Here is a 21,318-nt window from a genome sequence, read left to right on the forward strand (position 1 = left end):
TACGTAATAAAACAGTCACAACTATTATGTGGGTTGTACCTGAGTATCTTTGGCCGGGGTTGAGTAAATAAATGTCTGATGCGTTGCCTTTTTTTTTTTGGCTAGGTAGGAGGGTAGGTGAGGAAGAAAAAAAAAGAAGGCGCGGGAAAATAAAAATGACAAGTAGAGAGGGCATTTGACGACGAAGCTCACGATAACGGATCCTGAATCATCCAATCATTCGTCACAATTGCCACTAATACCCACATGGGTTTCCATTCTGGGCCTCCTTTGGAACTTGACCTGCGTTGCTGCAGTTGCCGCTTGCCGATCTACCCATGGTCCCCATGCATTAGTACACACGTACGGACGTAGTTACTAGGAGCACCAGGCTCAATACTTACCTAGGTACCAAGGAGTTTGGAAACAGCAAGGGCCAGGTATTGTGGCCCAGCTTACCCCAGACAGGGAAAGCTCAAGTTAAGATCACCAATCAACAAGCCATGTTGCCTCCTACTATTTCCTTATTAGGCTAGCCCACTAAAATAATGCATCTAGGCAAGTCTCTCTATGATCGGTACCTAACCTAGGTCGATAGCCTGCAGGTACATAGTACCTAGTATCTATCGTACGTGCCTCTATCGTCCCTCTCCGTCCCTTCGCTAAATTTCATTCATCTCATTAATATATGTACTATAATACCAAGTAATTGGAGATGATACTGGGTAATATTAACTCGTATCAGCTTGGATGGTGTGGATGGGTCTTATCTTATTACACATAAAGCAGTTAAGTCAGTGCAATCATTGATTTATTACGAGGAAGGTAGATACCTGTGTAACTAGATATACTCTGCTTCGTCCTCATTTGGTAAGTGTACACGGCAGCACCGCAGCTTCGTATCACTGCATTCTTGGAGGTACGGCATGCGGGGTTTAAGCAGACGGCATTGGACAGGATCTGTTTTTGACATTGGCTATTCTGTGGAACGTTATGGTTCGAGTACCGTTAATTGTATCGTATGTAACTACTACTACTATGTACTCAGTACTGACCTTCGATGTTGAACAATTTCCTTTGAGTTCCTTGCGACATATGTAGAGGTAAGTAATAATACTGCAGTCTCTACGAAGAATTAACCCTGGCAAAGTGCATGTGCCCTATCATAAAACTTTGTCAATGCTAAGTTGACCGTCTGTTGACGATGTTGGGACTTAACAGAGCCGAATTCATCAATAATAATATTATCTACTAGGTTACCTAGGGTACATATGGGCATTCAACATTGAGGTGTGATCACTAGTACTATTCACTAACTAGTACCTTACCTAGTGTCATTAATATTCCCCGGCTCATCCGTCCACCGCTACACAATCTGCCAATTTTGATCTAGTATCGCGGATTCCTCTTGTCTTGTTTCGTAAATGGACTCTTTTCACCCACCCACGGATCTCTGCTTTCTATTACTATGGTAAATTGCTTTCCACCATGGAACCTCATCGCTGCGACCTTGAACGGCCTTTAGCGACTTTTAGCGTTGTTTGTAAATGACAGGGTTGGGCTTGTTATGTACAAGTTTTACTATGTATTAATACTACTAACTAGTTATAGTACGGAGTACACACATCATGTACGAGTCGTTCGAGGCTATTCCCGACACTGGTGTGTTTATTAGCTCACCACTGCCCAGGATACTTGATACCACCTTGTGGAACAGTTATGAAACACAGTTATAAACTATTCGATCCTCACTAAAAAGTTCCTTATGTTTTGCGGAACTTAGTTTCCGATTGCCAATTAATTATTGCCCAGCAGGGTAACATACCTAAAACATGTAGGCTGGTTACTTAGAAAATTTCATAAATAACTTCAAGGTTCAAGGTTAGGATCAACAATGATAAACAACGATAAACAAAAAGGAAAGCAAGAAAAAGAAGATCGTTAGTGAATCTAGGTAACGCTAAATTCTCGATAGACGATACGCGAAAAGAACCCAGCGCTAATCACTAGGTGATCAGCTGACTGATGTAATGGAATAACTTTTAAGGTTAAGCTACCTCGATAATCCCCCCAAGAAAGCTCCACAACGGTAGACGATAGACGGATAGACCCGCCCTACCCATATTAGATAAGGTCGAACCCAACTCATCTCTCCCAATCTCCTCAAATCTCCTCAAATCTCCTCAAATCTCCTCCATTTATAATCTTTCTATTCTGCAATTCTTAGGCCCCGATCGGAATCTTTCTTAAACTGCCTCTTAAAAAGTGGAGAGGTACATTCAAATGCATAAAGAATATATGGGTCCAGAATGTATCTTTTCATCCCCTGCGATTCTCTTTCAGAATTGAACCTTTGGAGCCAGAATTCAACCTCTAAGGTTACCGACCGCAATATTCAAATTCAAATAATCCAAATAAATTCAAATAAAATTCAATTTAATAGCCACCTTAATAAAAGAATATTCATTAAACCGCTATAAAATTAAATAATAATTGATTCTTTTTTTAAGAATTTTATCAATTTAAATGGATTTTATTTATTTAAAAAAGTGTTTATTTTTAAAAATGAAAATGCATATTTGACCCACTCTGTAAGGTCGAGTTTAACGTAAGACCCTACCTTTCAACCGCCTCTTAAAAAAGGCCTTATTTTTGAGAAAGATGGAGACGCTTTACCTGTTGTAGTTTAGTTTTTGACCCAATTTAAAAGATACCTGCCAAGAGGCTCTTAAAATCGTTACAGGGATCTTACAGAATTTGTGCAAATAGCTTCCTAGCTGTTTTTAGTAAGGTGTTGTTTTTATGTTGTGGCTGATGACTTTTATGACCAAAAACCCACTTTATAGTAGGGATATTTAAGTAAGAGGCAGTTTAAGAAGGATTCCGATCGGGGCCTTAATTCTCACTTCGAAACCAAATGTAGATTGTTATTCAGTGGAAGTTGTGATGTGAAGAGCCACATATTTCATCCATACTTACCTACATACCTAACTAGGTAGGTACCTAGACATGACTAATAACTACATAAACCATGCCACCAACCATTTCGAGCCCCTTTATGTACATGCATAGCGATGTTGTTATTCATCTGATATTCCACCAATCTGCGGCGGATAGCTATACCCCATTCTCTGGCGAGCTTCGAGAACAATACATACTCCACCTCGGACTTATACCCAGAGGCTGCAAACAAAAGAGCCACTCAATTGCGGGCCGTAGGCCATCTTGGTTTGAATTTGAAAGTGCTGTTCTGCTTCTTCCTGGCTTTCATCACTTACAATAATGCAAGCCGCGATCAAGTACGAGAGCCTCGACTACCCAGTAGTCAGCTGCCATTGAGGGCTACGCCAAGATAAGGCACAGTACCACGGGCGGAAGCACTCAACCTTTGGGTAAAATACTGGCGAATAGTGGTGCCAACACCAACTAGCAAAGGCTCCTCGAGATGGGCCGGCCTAGACTATTAGGTAATACCATCTAGCCGGCAAGCGGATATCGATGGCCTTCAATGTTGTGCGGAAACTGCACAGTTACATGTTGGGCGCATCGAGCCAATTCATAAATGCTAACACTCCACCTCCCATCATATCCCTTCAACCTCGTATCATTGTTCGCCCAGATAATAGTTTGAATGGGGACACTCAGAAATCATAGTCAGAAATCATAGCATGGGCTCGTCCTAAGAATAGGATACTTGGATGAGCCTGACTGCGATATGATGGGAGTCGCCTACGGTGTAGTAGAAAACCCGCCGGCTCTTGGACGATGTAGAGGCGACTGCGCATGTGACGAAAGGACTGAATAGCAATTCGGAGCGGGCTTTCAACCCTCAAGACGAGTTTCACACGCATGAACCCCCCCCCCCCCCCCCCAAAAAAAAAATGATACTATTGGCAGTTCACTACTCGACCGCAGGTAGTTGACCTGTCTATACGTGCCTGTTCTCAGCAAGAGGGCAATTTACTTTCTTAAAGGCTGTGGTAACGGCCGGACTGATGGGGAATGACATTTCTACCAGAATTATGTCTGTCTAGGTAGCTAGTTGATACTGGTGCTCGTTATGCGAGTTCAATACAATAGTCTTGGTGAGTGTTCTCGATCCTTAATACTAAGCGTCGGTCTATCTACCTAGATACATACCCAGGCTTCCAGTTTCATTAACAAAGCAAAGAATTTTGGTCTAATATCTATCTACGTATATTGGCTGGGACTTAGTGCAATATAGACAACACACGATGCCCGTCTTATCTCAAGGATCTGGCGATAAAGGGTAGGCAAATTTACCCATCTCCAACCCCTTTGTCGATTGTTCAAAGACGGAACCGGGCGGGGTGATAGAAACCCACTCCGATCGTTGTCCTCATGTCACGATATCTTTTGTCTCATCTATCGTTCTTTGCGATGTGGTTAGGGGATGAGCTAAGTTTAGCACAAAGGGTAGGGGGCTAAGGACATAGTTGTAAGACTTCTGCGCCACGAGATTTGCCGCATCAGAGGACAATGAGAGCTGGTAAAGGGGGGCATTCCATAGTAACGGATTCGAGTCCTACTTTGCTAGCTTGGGATGATTTCGGACGATTTTTTGGCCCATATCGAGTTCCTGATCACTCGATTTTTCGCTCGTAATTATGTATTCCGAGCTGAGGGATGACCATCGCGAACCCCGGCAACTCGACATGCCACTTATCAGCATTCCAACAGAGACTGCCAACACTTTTGTCGTTCGTCCTGGCGAGCAGCCGCCGTCTCTCACAACGGTAAGTGTTCCGGGCACGACTGGATTTGTGTTGGGGGTCGACACCTGCGGATTCACCACATCTAGCACAAGTAAGGCATCCCCTCTATAGAGCAGTCCCTATCACAGACATCCGAATTTAAGAATGAAAGTATTGCTAACGACAGTTATCAAGTCACCTGTGAGTTCGGATACGAGTGCACTAACGTGGGAGATTATCGCGGTTGTTGCTCACCTGGAGCGAACGACTGCGTCTCCACGATATATACCGACTGTATCGATTATACGGACTCTCCCAGCAACCTAGATGAATGTGGATCGCACACGCTATGTTGGTTGGTTCAAGCCCAGCATGAATTGAGTTCATCGTAGCCCAAATGGAGGCGTACACTGACAGCCTGCGTTTCAATATAGCTCGGAGGCAAACCCGTACTGCTTCACTTATGCGTTTACAACGGATAGTGACCCTAGTATCACATTTAGACATGTCGAATGTGACCCTTCCCCTGGATTCGGGGAGATGTTTCCTTTCCCACCAGAGCTAATGACTCTATCATCGGAAACGTCGCCAACCAGCACGAATTCATCGTCTAGCTCACTCGCTACGCAGCCTCAGGACGACTCATCCTCACATGGTTCAACCTCCGCGGGGGCAATAGCAGGTGCCGTAGTTGGGGGTATTGTATTTCTAATTCTTATGGTCACAGCTGCAGTACTTGTGCTGCGCCGTCACCGCCGTCGGACGACTCGCCGCGACGCCAGTGGACCTCCAGTTCCTCCAAAGACGGCCACAACCTCGTCTAACGCCTCACCGGCCAGAGAAAAAGAGCCCGCACGGGGGGTGGCAGCATCAACGGTGATGATCAAAAAGCCAACACCCAGGAAAGTCCTACGCCCCTTGTCCGTCGTCCATGAACATCCGGCTGCCGCTGCCTCATCGCCTACGCGCGACAAACACAAATCGACAATGCCATCAGCACGTCAGAGCTTCGGACCCAACTGGCCACTCGGATCCAACAGCAATCCACTCGGCGCTCACCCCGTCGACGCGAATCTACGGAAGCGTTTAAGTGACAGTCGACTCAGCGCCAGCACGCAAAGTCTGAGTCCCAGCACAGAAAAACGGCAAGTTCAACAACAAAAGACATCGCCACACGTACCTTTCACAAGACCTCTACCGCCACCACCAGGCACCAAACCAGCGACAGTAACACCCAGGTCCCCGCGCACCTCAGGCAACACCAACACAACACCGACGAGCGCGACGGCAATGCTGCAGAGCCCACGGTTAAGCTACATTCCCGTGTCACCAATCGAAACCGTCGCATTCGGTGGGAAGCGCCGGGATGGTTTCAACGCTAACAACCCAGACCCAGTGTCACCGATCGAAAGCGATGAGGGGGTCGAGCAGAGGCTCAGCTACGTGTCAGTGCCCAGCGCACCTGGCGAGCCAGAGCTCGATGACTTGGTATCTCCTATTAGCGCGGATGAAGTGCGACGAGGTGTTAGCGAGGATGGAAGTGCGAATAGCTTGGCGACGGTCAGCCCGATTGAGAGCCGTCGGGGGAGCACAGGGTTCACTTAAGGGGTGTTTCTTGCGACATAAATATGATACTGTGTATTACCAGGTAAAATACTATTATCATGGTAATTTTTCAATAGATATGGAAATTTTTAAAACTAGGAGAGTATTTTGTGGATAGCTGCTGTCAAACATTCGGTAGCATGCGTTGGGACGGGTAGATGCATGATTCATGCTCGGGGTCCGGAATATTTCATCTGAACCCCTGAATGGCCAAGTCACACAAAAGGGGGGAATTGTTCTGTCAAGCACACATCTCGCACAGCCACATCGACATGTCCGTTTCTCATTCATTCCATGCCGTTCTTCCGTCAGAAGTAGTTAGGAGGCAACGCCGCAGGGGCCATCTTATTATTCCATGACGCTTTGTGGATGAGAGGGCGGTGACAACAGCTTTTTCCTTGGTACCTTCGTGGCAGTACGCAAGTCTCCCAGCTAACAAGAGCCGATCAGTTGCCAGATCGGGCTCTCTTTTCGACCCCTGTCCAATCGGATGTACCTGATCGTTCCTGTCCGGTCTATCCAAGCTCCTCGGCGACTCTTGGCCTGACAAATACGAGCCGCCCTCGTCGTCATTCCCCCCCATCCGGTCGCCAAAACTTCAAATTGGAGCATCTCCTTTGGGCTGGGCGAATCACTGTGCCTGGCTAGAAACAGAAAAGGGGGGTCGGATTTCTTGGGGGGTCTATTTTTACTTGCGTACTGTCTGGGTATATTTTTTTAATGTTGACGATCTATACATACAACCTTTGCCCTTTTAGATAAATATCAGAGATGATCCTACCTTTTCTGTTTGCCTGATTCATGATTCCCCTCCCCAACTAAGGTACCTTAATCAGATCTTTAGGCCCTCTTTCTGCCTTGCATTAGTACATAGGTTGCATACAGCAAAGCACGTCAGCCAGCCAGCCAGCCCCCCCCGAAAAAGAAGTAATACAAACATGCAGCTTCGAAACCAGCTCGCCGCCTCCCTCGGCTTCGCGGCCACGGCCGCCGCCCAGGCGTACCAGGGGTTCAACTACGGCGCGACGAACAACGACGGGTCGTGCCGCGGGTACGATGACTTCCGGGGGTTCTTCGAGCGGGCGAAAGGGCTCGCGGGGACGGAGGGGCAGTTCACGGCGGCGCGCCTGTACACGTCGATCCAGTGCGGGACGGCGGCGGACCCGATCTCGGCGTACCAGGCCGCCATCGACACGGACACGCAGATCCTCGTTGGCCTGTGGGCCAGCGCCGGCCGCGCCGCCTACGAGAACGAGCTGAACGCCCTCATCAGCGCCGCCAAGCAGCTCGGCACCGCATTCACCGACCGCATCATTGGTGTTAGTGTCGGCTCTGAGGACCTCTACCGCGCCAGCCCGACCGGCCAGCAGAACAATGCAGGCCCTGGCGCGACGGGCGCGGAGATCGAGGGGTATATCGGATGGATGCGAGATTGGTTCCGGGGAACGCTGCTAGAGGGCAAGCCCATCGGCCACGTTGATACTTGGTGAGTGCTACCCCAGGAAAAGCTTTTCAAGAGAAAAAAAAGAAAAAAAGACGAAAAGCCCCGCCTCCATATTAAAATTTCGTCGCTGATGCTAATACGAAATAGGACCGCCTGGGTCCTTCCGGAGAACGCGGGCGTTGCCGCCTCCGTCGACTTCCTGGGCCACAACGGGTTCCCATACTTCGAGAACACCAAGCCCAACTCCATCGACCTCGCCGCCGACAACTTCTGGTCCGCCGTGCAGCAGACCGAGAGCGTGGCGGCTGGCAAGCCAGTCTTTATCACTGAGACCGGTTGGCCTAGCAGTGAGTTGGCCCTATTTTCCCTCTCCCCCTTCCCCTCCATTCCTCTCACCTGCCTGCACTCCGAGAAACTACTCCAATAAAAGAAGATGCAATCGAGCTAATCATCCGTACTCCAGTGGGCCCCCAGTCCGGCGACGCCATCGCCTCGGTCGAGAATTCGCAGCGCTACTACTCGCAGGTGGGGTGCGCGCTCTTCGGCCAGCGCACGACCTTCTGGTACACGCTCGTGGACGCCAACACGGCGCAGACGGAGCTCTCGTTCTCGCTCACGCCGCTCGACAGCGCCACGCCCAAGTTCGATCTCACATGCTAAGCATAAAATGCCTACCTGCCTACCTGCCTAGGCATAGAAGGGGAAGGGGGAAGAAGAAGAAGAAGAAGAAGAATCTTGCATATGGGCGGCGTTCAAACAGCATATGTGAGCATGGTAAATAGGTACAAAACTTTTTAGAATAAAGAGGGAAAGTATTGGTAAAGAGAGATGGAATTAGAATATGACGAATCAATCACAAGGAGAACTCGGGTTAGATTATATAAAAGTTGTAATAGTTTAATGAATGATAATAGGGCCATAAAGGAGTAAGGCTATGAACAACTTCCATGTAGCTATAAGTTACCTACCAAACTGTGAGGTATGTTGGTAAGATTAGCAATACTACTAGTAGGTAGTAGATTGCTATTGTTGTAACACATCTTATCAAACAAAGATATGCAATTTACCGATACATTAATAAGGTTCTAAAGACTGAAGCTACTAGGTTAGGTAGGTACTATTTAGGGGACTAGGTGACCAAGTTTTGAGTGATACAGGGTGCTCATGTGACTATATTGGCCTGCGGAACTAACGTCCACCCCCTGTTCCAGGGGCACCATCTCCACATTTCTCATCCCTGATTCCCTTCTCCTATGTACAAACCATTAAGTTATTATGTAGACTCTCTTTTAGCTACTCTCTTTAGTGTAGGAATCCCACTCTCTGCCGCTATCTAACACTACTATCTATGCACATCGACAAAGCGGAGTAAGATTCGGCCTTTCTACCTACCTAGTCCGCACCCCCACCACTGCACCGAACCCAATGCTCCGCTCCATCAAGCAAACAACGCCGATCCGGCCCCCCTCCCACCCCACCACCGCCCCGGGGGATCGGAAGCGGCCGGCCAACCTACGCTACGTCTACACGCTCACGGCCTTCGTCTCGCTCGGCGCCTTCCTCTTCGGCTGGGACCAGGGCGTCATGGCCATGATCATCGCCGACGCCCGGTGGCTGGCGCTCATGCAGCCCGCGAGCGACTGGAGCGTCGGCTTCGTCGTCAGCGTCTACAACATCGGCTGCGTCGTCGGCGCCATCACCACCGGCTTCTTCGCCGACGCGTGCGGGAGGGAGCGCACGCTTTCGCTCGCCAGCTCGGTGTTTGTGGTCGGGGCGTTGCTGCAGGCTGCGGCGTACACGATCGCGCAAATTGTAGGTGCCTAGAGGTGGTGGCCCCTGGAGTTTGTTGGATGCCAGAGGAGGAGGCTGTTGATTAATGAATGTCTGTCTGTCTGTCTTGGAAGGCTAATATATACATCCCCACCCCGCTAGAGCACCGGACGCTTCGTCCTCGGCCTCGGCGTCGGCGCATACTCAGCCGGCGTCCCGCTGTACATCTCCGAGATATCGCCCGCCTCGCTCCGCGGCAGGATCGTCGGGATCGAGCTGATGATCCTCTGCTTCGGGGAGATGGTCGTCTTCTGGGTCGTGTACGCCTTCTACTTCCTCGCCTCCGACGACTGGTGGCGCATCCCGCTCGCCATCCAGGTCGTGCCCGCGCTCGTCCTCGCCGTCGGGTGCTGGACGTGGGTGCCGCCGAGCCCCCGGTGGCTGGTGGCGGAGGAACGGTACGAGTGTGCGCTCGAGGTCCTCTCGAGGCTCCATGGCTCGGAAGCGGCTGAGCTCGAGATCAGCGAGATTCGGAAGACGGTGTCGGAGGAGGAGATCACGACGCAGGCGTCCTGGTCCGATATGTTCAAGGGGCCGGTCTTGAGAGTCACGCTGTTGGGGATGGGCATACAGATGTTCCAGCAAATCACAGGCACGAACGGGATTTTCTACTACGCGCCGTCGCTCTTCAAAAAGGGGGGCATCGTCGACCCCACCATGGCCAACCTCGCAACCGGCGGGATCGGAGTGGTTCTATTTCTCAGCTCTTGGATCCCCATCTTTTACTTCGACCGCTTTGGACGCAAGACCTGGCTTCAGCTTGGTCTCATTGGCATGATCACCGCGCTGATTGGGATCTGTGTCCTGCAGCAGCACGCGGCAGACTATCCGAACAGTCCCAGCAACAACGCCATTGTCATCTTTCCGTACATGTTTTTTACGTTTTTTAATATGAGCTGGAGCTCGGGCTCTTGGACGTACGCGGCGGAGATTTTCCCCATTTCTTTACGTGTGAGTGACCCTGCGCCGACTACGTGACTATGTACCCCGTCAGGGGTTCGCTAACTAACATACATACTCAGGCCAAGGGGAATGCTCTATGTACGGCTTCTCTGTGGATATCGAATTTTGTAGTAGCCCAGGCGTCGCCTCCGATTGAAAGCGCCACAGGCTATGGTCTGTACGTGATGTTTGCCGTCATATGCGTAGTTGCACTCTTCTTCGTGCGGTGTTGCTTAGGTAGGTGGTCAAAACTCGGAGAGTATGTCAAGTATATCATCGTCTCTAATCAGCAGCAGTGGAAACCAAGGGCCGGTCGCTCGAAGAGATGGCAGAGCTTTTCGGAATCGATAGACATGGCAAAGATCCAAATCTGCAGGGTTCTGTCACACAAGGTATGCACATGATATCTTTCGGCCTCCAGGTCGGCGCCCAAGTCCCCCCCTGTGCATGAGTGTTGACTGATATACAATAGGGCTACTCCAAGCGAATCTGAGAGACGAGGATTCTACATTAGTTGACGATGACTCGGAGTTGACCGAATAGGGATAATCATGATTATCACCTGCTGGGACTTTGCTTTCTTCCTTCCGAACATTTAATCGTAATAAATAGGTAAGAGCTTATAAAAAGGAGCCCCTGGATTAATACATTAGGTGCATGCGTTTAGATAAAGACCGGGTCGGTAAAATCAAGTTTGGGGTTATTAGAAAGAGTCATAGGTTTAATAGAGATGTGTACACATTGTGATACGAACATAGTAACTGCATAAATAAGTAAGTAGGTATCTTTGCACTGGCATATGTTTATTTAATCCCGAAAATGGGGTTTCATAGGCTCGGCGTGCTAAGATAGAAAGTAGTTCAAGCAAGAGTGCCTATATGTAGTACACTACATTTTAAAATAATTTCTGATACCTCGTGTCGTATTATCAGTACCTAATTTATAGCATATAGATAGAAGAGGCTTTTGGTATGAGAGTGGTAGGAGTTTATGTAAGTCAAGCCAACCACTAACCTTCTGCTTCTCCACGTTACGTAGAGACCCCCTCGACCCCCCAGGTCTCAAACTAAGAGGTCAAAGTTGCCAGTGAGATATATGTTATGATGGCGATTTCTTTATGATTATTAAGGTATCTACTAAATTGTCTAAGTACCTGGGTAGGTAGGTAGGTAGGTAGGCAATCAGTCATTATGAAAATAGACTGTTAGGTTACCTAATCAGCCAGTTACCTACCTACCTAGGTAGAGATGCAATCCACGTCTCACTACGATCACGATCACTTGCACCAAAGTCACAAAGCTATTATTTTAAAACCATGTTCTTCTTTGATTAACGAAATAACTCCTGCTATCCCTTATAATGCATGAAAGCAAGCCCCTTTCCTTAGCAATGCAACCGCGCGATTAACTGAGCAACTCAACTCAACTCCACAACTCGAAATCCTCCTCTTTTCCGTTCATGATGTATTTGTATGTTGGCCGGTAGTTACCTAGACGACACCAGACCAAGCAAAGCTAGTAGAGTCCATGCATATACCCTTAAGCCTGTCCATCGTAGACTATCATAAATGCTGTCGCAGAAGAAGAAGAAAAGGGGGGATGATGACGGAAGTCCCAGTACCTAAGTACCCTAGGCAGGTAAGCCACGCACCCTCAAAACCAATCCAATCACTGGATCTCAATCCTCCGACTCTCGTGCCTCTTCGCCTTCGGCACCACCACCGTCAAGATGCCATTGTCCAGCGCCGCGCGGACGTGGTCCGGGTCGACGCGGCCGGGGAACTGGAACGTGCGCGAGAACTCGCCGACGCTGCGCTCCGTGATCCAGTACTTGTGCTGCTGCTGCTGCTGCTGCTTCGCCTTCTGCTGTTCCGCCACCGCCTTGCCGCTGTCCTCCTTGGCGGCGTGTGAGACAATGGTGGCGCCCTCCTCGTCCTCGGTGTCGTCCTCGACGGTCGGCTGCAGCGACCTCTGGCTCTCGCCCGTCTTCTGCGCTACGAGCGGGGCTGCCGGGGTAGGGGAGGAGGAGGTGGTGTAGGAGCGCTCGACGCGGCCACGGATGACAATGGTCTGCGCGTCGCTGAACTCGACGTGCACGTTTTCCTTCTCGGCGCCCGGAAGCTCGCCGTGCAGCTCGTAGGCGGCCTCCGTCTCTTTTAGGTCGAATTTGGGGACGAAGGTTTGGACGAGGCGGGCGCGGCTGTTGTTGGGGTGGCGAGCGGCAGCGGCGTGGTTGGGGTGAGCGTTGCCATGGGTGGTGGTGGTGGTGGGGGTGGGCGAGTTGCTGGTGTTCTGGCCGGAGTACTTGTCAAAGTCGTCGATGAGGCGGAAGAGACCCGTGTAGTTGGGCTCAGCCGGGGTGTAGAAGCGGGGACCGAACATGGACATTTTGGTGGTTTGTGATGTGTGATGTGGGAGATTATTGAGTAATCGGATTCAAAGGTAGGTATTAGTAGTTGGTTTGTAGAAGTGTAAAGCTTGTGTGGCTTGGCTCTTGGAAGAAAGAGTTAAGTAGGTATGAGTAGAAGATGGGATGAAATAATTCTTTGTTGATTGTGCACGTCTTAAAAGGTTGCTGTTCTGTTGTAGCTTGTGTTGTAACCTGAGGGAAAAAAAGGGAAACAAGTCTCACGATGTCGCATATTCTTTAAATAATAATAAGGCACTCATAACACAATACATCGTACGCATTCTACCACATTCAGGAAACGTCCAGGTAAGCAAACCGCACTTAGGTAATCATTTCGAACAATCCAAAACTATCTAGAACTATGCAGATGATTCCATGTATGCCAAGATCCACGTGTTGTGATGTGGAATAACGACAATGCATCTCACGATGATTCACGAAGTTGCGAGAATCTGCTAGAAGATTCCACAAGTACCTATGTACCACGGAGTATGTTACTAGGTACCTATGTAGCACTAGGTATCCATACTAGGTAGTCAATTCGCCACAAGTCTAGTGTGACTAGTGGCTTTGCAACAACCCTGTGGCTCAAGCTCTTCCCAGTTCCAAGTTGAAATTGACATTGGTGGGGCGTGCGGCGTGCGGCGTGCGGACAATTCCAAGTTTCTTCAAGTTCAAGTTCAGGCTGATGCCAAGTGGCGGTGCAAAAAAGATCATCAAGGCCGCTAAAAGTCTTGGCAGGGGATCCAATCTTGGCCCTCCCGGCACCCGTGCGCGCATCACGACGTCATCCCCCGAATGTGTAGAAAATCAACGAACTGGAAAATAGGGTTCCGGTTGCTTAATTTAGATGTACATGTGCCTGTGTACCTAACATTTGACGTAACCTTCCCAGCTTAACCAGTACATATGTATCTACGTATTTTGTATCTTGTAGATATTACATATTCCACCATCTCTAAACCGCCGATTTCTCATCACATTTTTCAACATTCTCAAGTACACATAACTACCACCACCCAAGTACATCCATATGTACCTGCAAAGAGAGGGCTTACGTAGGTCACCGTAGATCATCCCTTATGTATCTAGTTTCGCCCCGCATAACCATCTCCATCCATATGTATGTATGTATGTATGTATGCATGACAGAAAATGCGTAACTACAAGCCATGCTACCTTAAGCAGAGCACGTGAATATGGCGGATGGGGGTTGTGGGCTAATAACCATTTTTGACTTGAAAAAAGAAAATCCCATCCATGGCATACCTATTTTTACCCGATGACGTTACTCTGCAGTCGGCTTTTGAGCCATTCACCATCGCCGGAGATGACGCCTGTGGCTATCTTCGTCCCTTTAGTGTAGAGAACCCTTTCTTTTCAAACCACACTAGGTTAGTAGTCTAAACCCCTACGCCTTACCACCCCACTACCCACCCCCTGATACCCTGATACGCCGTTACGCTGTTACTCTGCCGTACATACATAGGTTACATATGTCATCCGGGAACCGGACAAGGGAGCAAGAAACGACAAGCCCGGCGCAGGGGGGGGGGGATGGTTTGGGGGTGGAGCTTCTTGCTGCTGCCGCTGTTACCACCACATGAAGAGGGGGGGTTTGTTTATACCGGTTCCATCGCAGTAGTGATAGCCGTGATAATCTGGGGAAAGATAAGTCTAGCTTGGATACCACCCGTCCACACATACACATACATACATATGCATACATATTACATATTACAATATTCCCCTACAACCTGCCTACTATGTATGCTGAACGGCCTTGGCGATCCTCCTCATCACGTAGGCGTGGTTCGATAATGACGATAGGTAGTTAATGCAAAGAAAGGGAAAATGTTCATCTCTTGTGATATCCACCTGACCTCTCCATACTATAGAAAAAGCTCATCCCGTCCCATCTATCTACAACGGACCAGGGGAAGCTTGTTGAGCTACCCCAGACGTTGCTACTTGTGGGGCAACGCTGCTGTCTGTCTACATACCATAGTCGTAGTATAGCAATCAATATATCACGAAGAGCACCACTTTTTTATCAGCGAAAAAATAAATAAATAGTAATATCAACGTGTGTATATACAATCTTCCCTCTCAACGAAGCAAGCCCCGTAGCGCTGTAGGCGTTGTAAAAGCAAGCCTGGGTAGGCAGGCAGGCACATTAACTTTGGCAACCCTTTTTTGTTTGTTTGCTTTATATGCCATATTGCCGTGTTCAGCAATAGGCTAGCCGAGCCCTAAAGCTCCATCTCTCTCTCTATTCCCACCTCTTTCTTGCTTTTCCCCGCGGCTCGCGCTTGTTTGTGTCTTTTGACCGAGAAACGCAACGCAGCTCACCAATTCGTCATCGGTATGTGAGGCAAAGGGGGCGGCGGATATCCTGCAACCATCGACATGACCCCCCTTGCGCCCGTCGGGATGGGGCCCGGGCTCTGGATTCGGTTGAACAGCCCAATTAACCTTCTCCCCACAGACGGTTCCAACTCTGTCCCGTCTCTTGCGATCTTCACCTCTCGGTTAGAGTTCCAGGGGTTCCTAAGCCCGCGTGTCTTGTAGAACGGTAGTCTCGTAGTAGAGAGCCATTCGAGGTGGAATGGCTTCCCCCATGCTTTATTAGGGCCCCCTTCACCTTCGTGCCCACTCCTCACACTAACCGCTGACTCTTCTCCTCCCGACTCATCCCCGTCCAGAGCTGCGTCCATGTCCTCCCGTTCCACTTCCCAGAATATAGTTCCTCGGGCCGAGTCGTCGATGATTCGTCCTCGCGGACAACTGTCCGTGGCTTCGGTTGGGATTGCTTTAGGTAGGTCTAGGCTGCTCGTGGCTTGCACCTTGGGGGCAAATTCAATGGCCGCTGCCGGGTCGTGATTTATAGGTGAGGTCATTCTTGCGTAGCCAAAGTACTCCCCAGACTTATTCGCAGAGAATACCAAATAAACATTATCCACCAGCTTTTTTGTTTGTGAAACCTATTAGAATGAACCGTGATACAAAAGTAATGTTTGTTTTTCAAAAGGAATTACACTTACTGTAAATGCATTATTCAAGACTTCCTCATTATGAGACTGAGTTGCCCACACGCCGTTGCGGACACTTAGTTCCAAATCTTCCACCGTGAGACTTTTGAGTATGAAGAATTTGTCTTTCTGAAGATTCCCATCATTGTTTGGTCCGCTTCGGGACTCTGGCGGTGTCTCGGAGGGCGAAATTTCAACCTCGGTTGTTTTACTTGGAGGGCTTTTCGTGACTTCCGCCAACGTACTCTGTCCTCCAGGCGATGTTGCAGCTGGTCCGGTAGGAGCTGTCTGTCCTCCAGCCCCTTCGACTGTGCTTTTACGCAGTCGACTGACTAGCCGGACTGACTGGAATTTCGAATCGTGAAGTTTTTGTTGGGCAGCAACGCAACTCGGATCATCTGCAAAATTGGCAAATGCACAGTTACTCTTCGAGATGAGGAAAAGTGATTCCAGCCCGGCTGCTTCTTTGCAAACATGATGGACTAGGCTCATTAAATCGGTTTGTGGAGGCAGATTTCCAATCCAGATAGCATGTCCTGACCACTTTAAGTTAACTTTTCATCATATGGAGCTACGGTGTGCTCTTAAGAACTCACCGCTTTGTCGAGGCTTCCGTGGAGGTCCTCGAACGACATTAGATCGCGATTCCGGTGAAGCTAAGAAGACACATAATTAGCAACTTTTTCTGTTTCTAATAGTTTCCTCCTGTAATTAGATAGCCCTACTATCACTTTGACTTGAATTTGTAACCCTACCCCCATGATCATGAGTCCCAAGAGACGACGACGAACCCCGCGTGTCACTCGATGCGCCATCTGGCATCAAATACTGTCCCGGAGCCATCTGACCTTGGATTGTCGAGTGCGGAGATTGATACTGGTTCGACGGGGGATAATAATAACCGGTAAGACCCGGCTGATTCATCATGACCGGACTCGAGTAGTAGTTTACGCTATGCCGTGGGGACATGTTTGACTGCTGCTGCGCCTGATGCTGTTGTTGTTGTGTGTGCGATAGATGGGTATTGTAGTACGGCGAAATCTGCGGATGTTGGGCTACGTAGTAAGGTTGAGCACCTAGTTGAAACTGCGCCATTTGCGCGATGGTTGGCATCATGTTGGATGATGGGGCGTTACTGAATCGCTGCGGTTGTTGTCCTGAGTTGTAGTTGGGCTGATACCTAGGTTGCGGCAGCGCGTTGGCCATCGCTGACATGCTGTAAGGTCCTTGTCGGCTCGATCCTTGGGCGTGTGCCATCTCGAGCTGGCTAGGGTACGTGTTCGGAGACGGGCCGTAGAGTTGTTGATACTGAGGTTGATACATGACGTTGTTATTCGTAGGATTTGGGCCTTGTGGTAACGATGAGGGCCCTTCGTTCATAGCGTGCATTTGATAGTTGCCGCCAGAAGCATCACCGACTGCAAACTCATTGTTTGCCGCGGAGGGCAGTGGGACATCTTCCATTAGGCCTCGCCAGTGGGCCGAATTATGTTTTCGGGGGGGGGGGAGAGGGAGGAGGGAGAGCTGGGATGTGTATGTCTCCGCGAACGTTACTTCGAATCTGTGAACAGCTTGCTTGATCAAGCTTATTCCTCTAATACTTCCTTGTCAGAGAAGGTGTTACAAGGTGTCTGATAAACCCTAAATTGTTTTGCGGTTCCAAGGATCCTGATGGGGCTAGGGGAAAGAAACGACAGGTAGTCTTCGTAGGTGTGGCGTAAATCAATGAGGGCTAAGCTGTAGTCGACCAGGGCTTGACCAAGATCCGGATCGTCCTCGATACTGTAGCGGATCGGTAAGGAACAGATGTCTGGCGTACCTTTTCTAGTGGTACCGTAATGTAGCGATGGGGGTGATTGGATCTGCCTTAGTGTCTAACCCGATGATAAAAACAGATCCCGCACAGGGAGGGCACCAGAAGTCATAGGCTGCCAACCAGAAAACTTATGGGGTATTTGGAGGGGGTGTGTAGAGAGAATTGGGCTCCTGGGATTTTTAAAAAACGACTATTAATAAAAGCGAATACGGTTTATTCGGTTTTCCGTGCGTGTCAAATGCATACAACGAGGGACCCAGGGCAACTTCGAAGGTATGATAGTATCAAGACAATAACTAATGCCCCCCGTGTTACAATCCAATTCCGAGAAGTAAATATAAGATATATTCTCTCAGCCCTGGCTAGAGGAGGTCAAGGTTACATAGTAGATAGATAGGTAGATGGGAATCTCGACAAGAATATTTAGATGATGTGGCTAATTAGAGAATGCCCATGTGGCCCGACGTGACTTCTGACAATCCTGGTCATTAGGGCATCAAGCAGAAGCGGTCATTATGTAACGACAATCTTTGCCTTTTCCTTTCGGCGTGTATGCAGTATGGTATGAGAGAAAACATCATAAGACAACTTCGAGAAACATTGCAAGGAAGTTGACGACTCGCGGCAATGCGGGTGGCTAAAAGCTAGGTTGGGTAAGCTAATGTTGTCAAGCTTGCCTAGACATGACCGCAAAGTCTAAGTAAGGTAGTACAGTAGTAACTGGGTAAGGTCTTGCTGGGGGGAAGCGACCAGATGAGGACCAGATGAAGACCAGATACTAGAAGCAGTAGTTAATGCAGGACTATCCCGGCTTCAGGGCCCGGGGCGGAAGCCGAACGAAGCATTGGGAAGGGAAAGGGGGTACATAACAAAGTACCATTAACAAGAAACGAAAGTTGGGAATACATAGTAATGTAGGCATGTAGGTATGTAGGCATAGATACGATAGGTATCATTGATCAATCATTGATGTACCTACCTGAAGGTACAGTACATAAGGTACCAGCAGCCAGTAGACTGCCCAGTGGCTGCAAACTGGTAGACCGGTGGTATTTTGCTGGCGCCGTTTTTTTCGCCACCAGACCCTTGGGTCTGCTTTTTTGGGGGTCCATGGGGTCCCACGAGACTCTCTGGGTCAGTTGTTAACCACCTAATATGTAATACTAGGTAGACACCCTTTGACAGGATATGTTCCATTTCACGGCTTGTTACTCAGCCACAAAGGGTCTGGCCAGGCCTCCTAACAAGGAGATTTTTATTTTTGTCAATGGGAGGCTGTTATGGGATTGTCAGATTCGTGATGTCGATCCCGCTTGGAGAAATGAGAATTGTCTGGGTACCAGTTACAATTGAGGATTAGGCCTTGACCCCAACATTGGCAACATTGGACCTGTTCCTTGACACTTGCTTGGTAAGGCTGTTTGTTTGGGAAACCGATGCAGTTCAATGTTGTCATCATGTAATGTTATGTAGGTCTCTAACCTAGCAGTCTGGTACCGAAGATTTCCTTCCCTGCACAAAAGCAAAGTAGGCAACCTACTAGACCAGACCTTGGTATAGCAGACCTTGGTAATCTAACGAATGGACGAATGAACGAATGAACGAAAGAACCAAAGAGATTGAGCACCGTTAGAAGCGGAGCGGAACGGCACCGAACAATCGCGGCCGCTACTTGAGATGACTAACTTAGTGACTTTACCTCTGTACGCTAGAAATGAACACCTTCTGTCATATCTCCTAGCATTTACTAGGTAGTACCTGGTAATTCGTTGTATGGATGTTAGGATGTATCGCCAATTGCTTGTAATGACAACTCGAACCCTAAAAAGGTTAAAAAAAAAGATGAGAGTTTCTCTTGGTACATATGTACCTACCGTACCTACCGTACCTACCGAGGTACACAATATACATAGTCATACATCGGATTTGGCATCCACATCAAATTGAATTTGTACCTTAAGTAGGTACTAGGTAGTACCTAACTACTAGGTATCCAGTAGTACATAGTTAGTATAGCTTCTAGTTTAAATGTTATGGCACCTGTAATTTTTATGTTGATCCTGTGGGTTCTTCACGGGAGGAAATCTTAATAATTGGGTCAGTTGCAGCAATTAGTTGCAGTTAAAATGCAGTTGCAGTGCATTTGTTTGCAGTTGCAGTGCATTTATTAATGGTTGTTATGCTGTCGTGTCTTTGTTGGTGTGTAGTGTGTAGGTATTCTGTATGGTACAGAGAGGCTACTGTAAAGCTGTCAAGGTACCTCTGATTGGTTTCGTCGGGCAATTGGTGGAGGATGAAGATCTGTGAATCTGATCGGCAAACCTGGTTGCTAGAATGATGAAATAGGAACCCAGACCTCGGACTGAGCCGCAATCGACTTTCTGTCGGATTGTCGCAATTCGGATCGGGGAAATTGGTGTTTTCCCATCCAGCCATCCAAGTCCAACCCCCCATCCCCCCCCATCTGCCCCCATCCCCTAGTTCATGTGGAGATGGTCGATCCCTGAACATGATGGGCAATGATGTCGATGATGAAATCCTGTTAGCTTGGCCTTGGTGAACTCTGCAACACTGGCGTCGCATTATAACAGACAAGATTGACAATGAGGTCAGCGGCCTCTATAGGGAGAGCTTGCGATTGGTATCCACTGTTCGATGTTTATTGCCCATCTTCTGACATGGCAGCATGGTCGGTGTATTGTGACCCAGCAAAGCCTACATACATACCTAGTATGTACTAGTAAAGTTCCGAGGAGGTACGTATAAACCGACAAGGATGGCCACCTGCTGGGTAAGGTGCCTATCACTTCTGCCTCCCTGAATGTCAATTCTTGCCCTACACAGCACACCTAATAGGTACATATGTACAATTTATGTACGTACAGACCCATCTACATTAAAAAATGCATAACCGGTATGTCGACTGGGCAATTGATGGTCATGATAGCCAAGAGTTACATTGGATGCATTGCGGAGAAGTGTCATGCCATAAAGCCGAATGATGATCAACTTGCCGGAAAAAAAGAGAAAGAAAAAGGGCAGTCTATTAGTGATATGATGACGATATATCACCATGTCTACCTTAATTATGTACATATATATACGTAGCTGTGGCTTTCGTGTAACATGTTCAAGGTTATACTAGGATTGGTAGGATAGGCTGGATAGCTACATTACATGTAAATATGTAACTACGTGACATACATAATATGTAGCATGTATCCATAATGCTAAATTCTCACCAACATTGATAGCTATTACGTGAAATTGTATAACTCTATGTGATGACGTAGACATAATATAACTCAATTCAATGTTGTCAAGCGCGAAACTGTCAGTATCTACCTAGGGTAGAGTAACTGCATAGGTACTAGCTTGGTATGTAACTCGGATAATGTGACCGACTTTGTACTATGTAAGTATTGATGTCCTCAAGCTTGGGTCTCATACTAATTCAACAATGGATGTTTTTGGAATATCACTAACAGCGCCACAGCTGTACATGCACCGTAGACTTAAGCCATTCATTCAGCCAGTATTCAATGC

At 48.3% G+C, this 21,318-nt stretch overlaps 5 protein-coding genes across 5 annotated transcripts; 3 read left to right on the forward strand and 2 right to left on the reverse strand.

Moving 5' to 3' along the window:
• The first annotated feature begins 4,219 nt into the window (after positions 1 to 4,219).
• GGS25DRAFT_46025 (uncharacterized protein) lies at positions 4,220 to 6,441 on the forward strand. Its single transcript, XM_049258930.1, has 3 exons — positions 4,220 to 4,806; positions 4,890 to 5,049; positions 5,129 to 6,441. The coding sequence occupies exons 1-3, from the start codon at positions 4,608 to 4,610 to the stop codon at positions 6,297 to 6,299; spliced, it is 1,530 nt and encodes a 509-aa protein (XP_049121707.1). The 5' UTR covers positions 4,220 to 4,607; the 3' UTR covers positions 6,300 to 6,441.
• Positions 6,442 to 7,237: 796 nt separating this feature from the next.
• GGS25DRAFT_517220 (glycoside hydrolase family 17 protein) lies at positions 7,238 to 8,403 on the forward strand (the record flags this gene model as incomplete). Its single annotated transcript, XM_049263347.1, has 3 exons — positions 7,238 to 7,785; positions 7,891 to 8,090; positions 8,207 to 8,403. The coding sequence occupies 3 exons, from the start codon at positions 7,238 to 7,240 to the stop codon at positions 8,401 to 8,403; spliced, it is 945 nt and encodes a 314-aa protein (XP_049121708.1).
• Positions 8,404 to 8,867: 464 nt separating this feature from the next.
• On the forward strand, positions 8,868 to 11,118 carry GGS25DRAFT_45989 (putative sugar transporter). The gene is made up of 5 exons (XM_049258926.1): positions 8,868 to 9,555; positions 9,676 to 10,524; positions 10,596 to 10,752; positions 10,812 to 10,907; positions 10,988 to 11,118. The coding sequence occupies exons 1-5, from the start codon at positions 9,169 to 9,171 to the stop codon at positions 11,056 to 11,058; spliced, it is 1,560 nt and encodes a 519-aa protein (XP_049121709.1). The 5' UTR covers positions 8,868 to 9,168; the 3' UTR covers positions 11,059 to 11,118.
• Positions 11,119 to 11,817: 699 nt separating this feature from the next.
• On the reverse strand, positions 11,818 to 13,371 carry GGS25DRAFT_471398 (small heat shock protein). The gene has a single exon (XM_049259347.1). The coding sequence runs from the start codon at positions 12,900 to 12,902 to the stop codon at positions 12,183 to 12,185; it is 720 nt and encodes a 239-aa protein (XP_049121710.1). The 5' UTR covers positions 12,903 to 13,371; the 3' UTR covers positions 11,818 to 12,182.
• Positions 13,372 to 14,970: 1,599 nt separating this feature from the next.
• On the reverse strand, positions 14,971 to 17,661 carry GGS25DRAFT_46108 (uncharacterized protein). Its single transcript, XM_049258935.1, has 4 exons — positions 16,682 to 17,661; positions 16,553 to 16,612; positions 15,969 to 16,492; positions 14,971 to 15,890 (listed from the first exon to the last, which is right to left on the reverse strand). Exons 1-4 carry the CDS (start codon positions 17,418 to 17,420, stop codon positions 15,273 to 15,275), a joined length of 1,941 nt encoding a protein of 646 aa, XP_049121711.1. The 5' UTR covers positions 17,421 to 17,661; the 3' UTR covers positions 14,971 to 15,272.
• Positions 17,662 to 21,318: the final 3,657 nt, after the last annotated feature.

Source organism: Hypoxylon fragiforme (genome assembly GCF_022984875.1).
Source record: "Hypoxylon fragiforme strain CBS 206.31 chromosome Unknown GGS25scaffold_1, whole genome shotgun sequence".
In the NCBI taxonomy this organism is placed as follows: Eukaryota; Fungi; Ascomycota; class Sordariomycetes; order Xylariales; family Hypoxylaceae; genus Hypoxylon; species Hypoxylon fragiforme.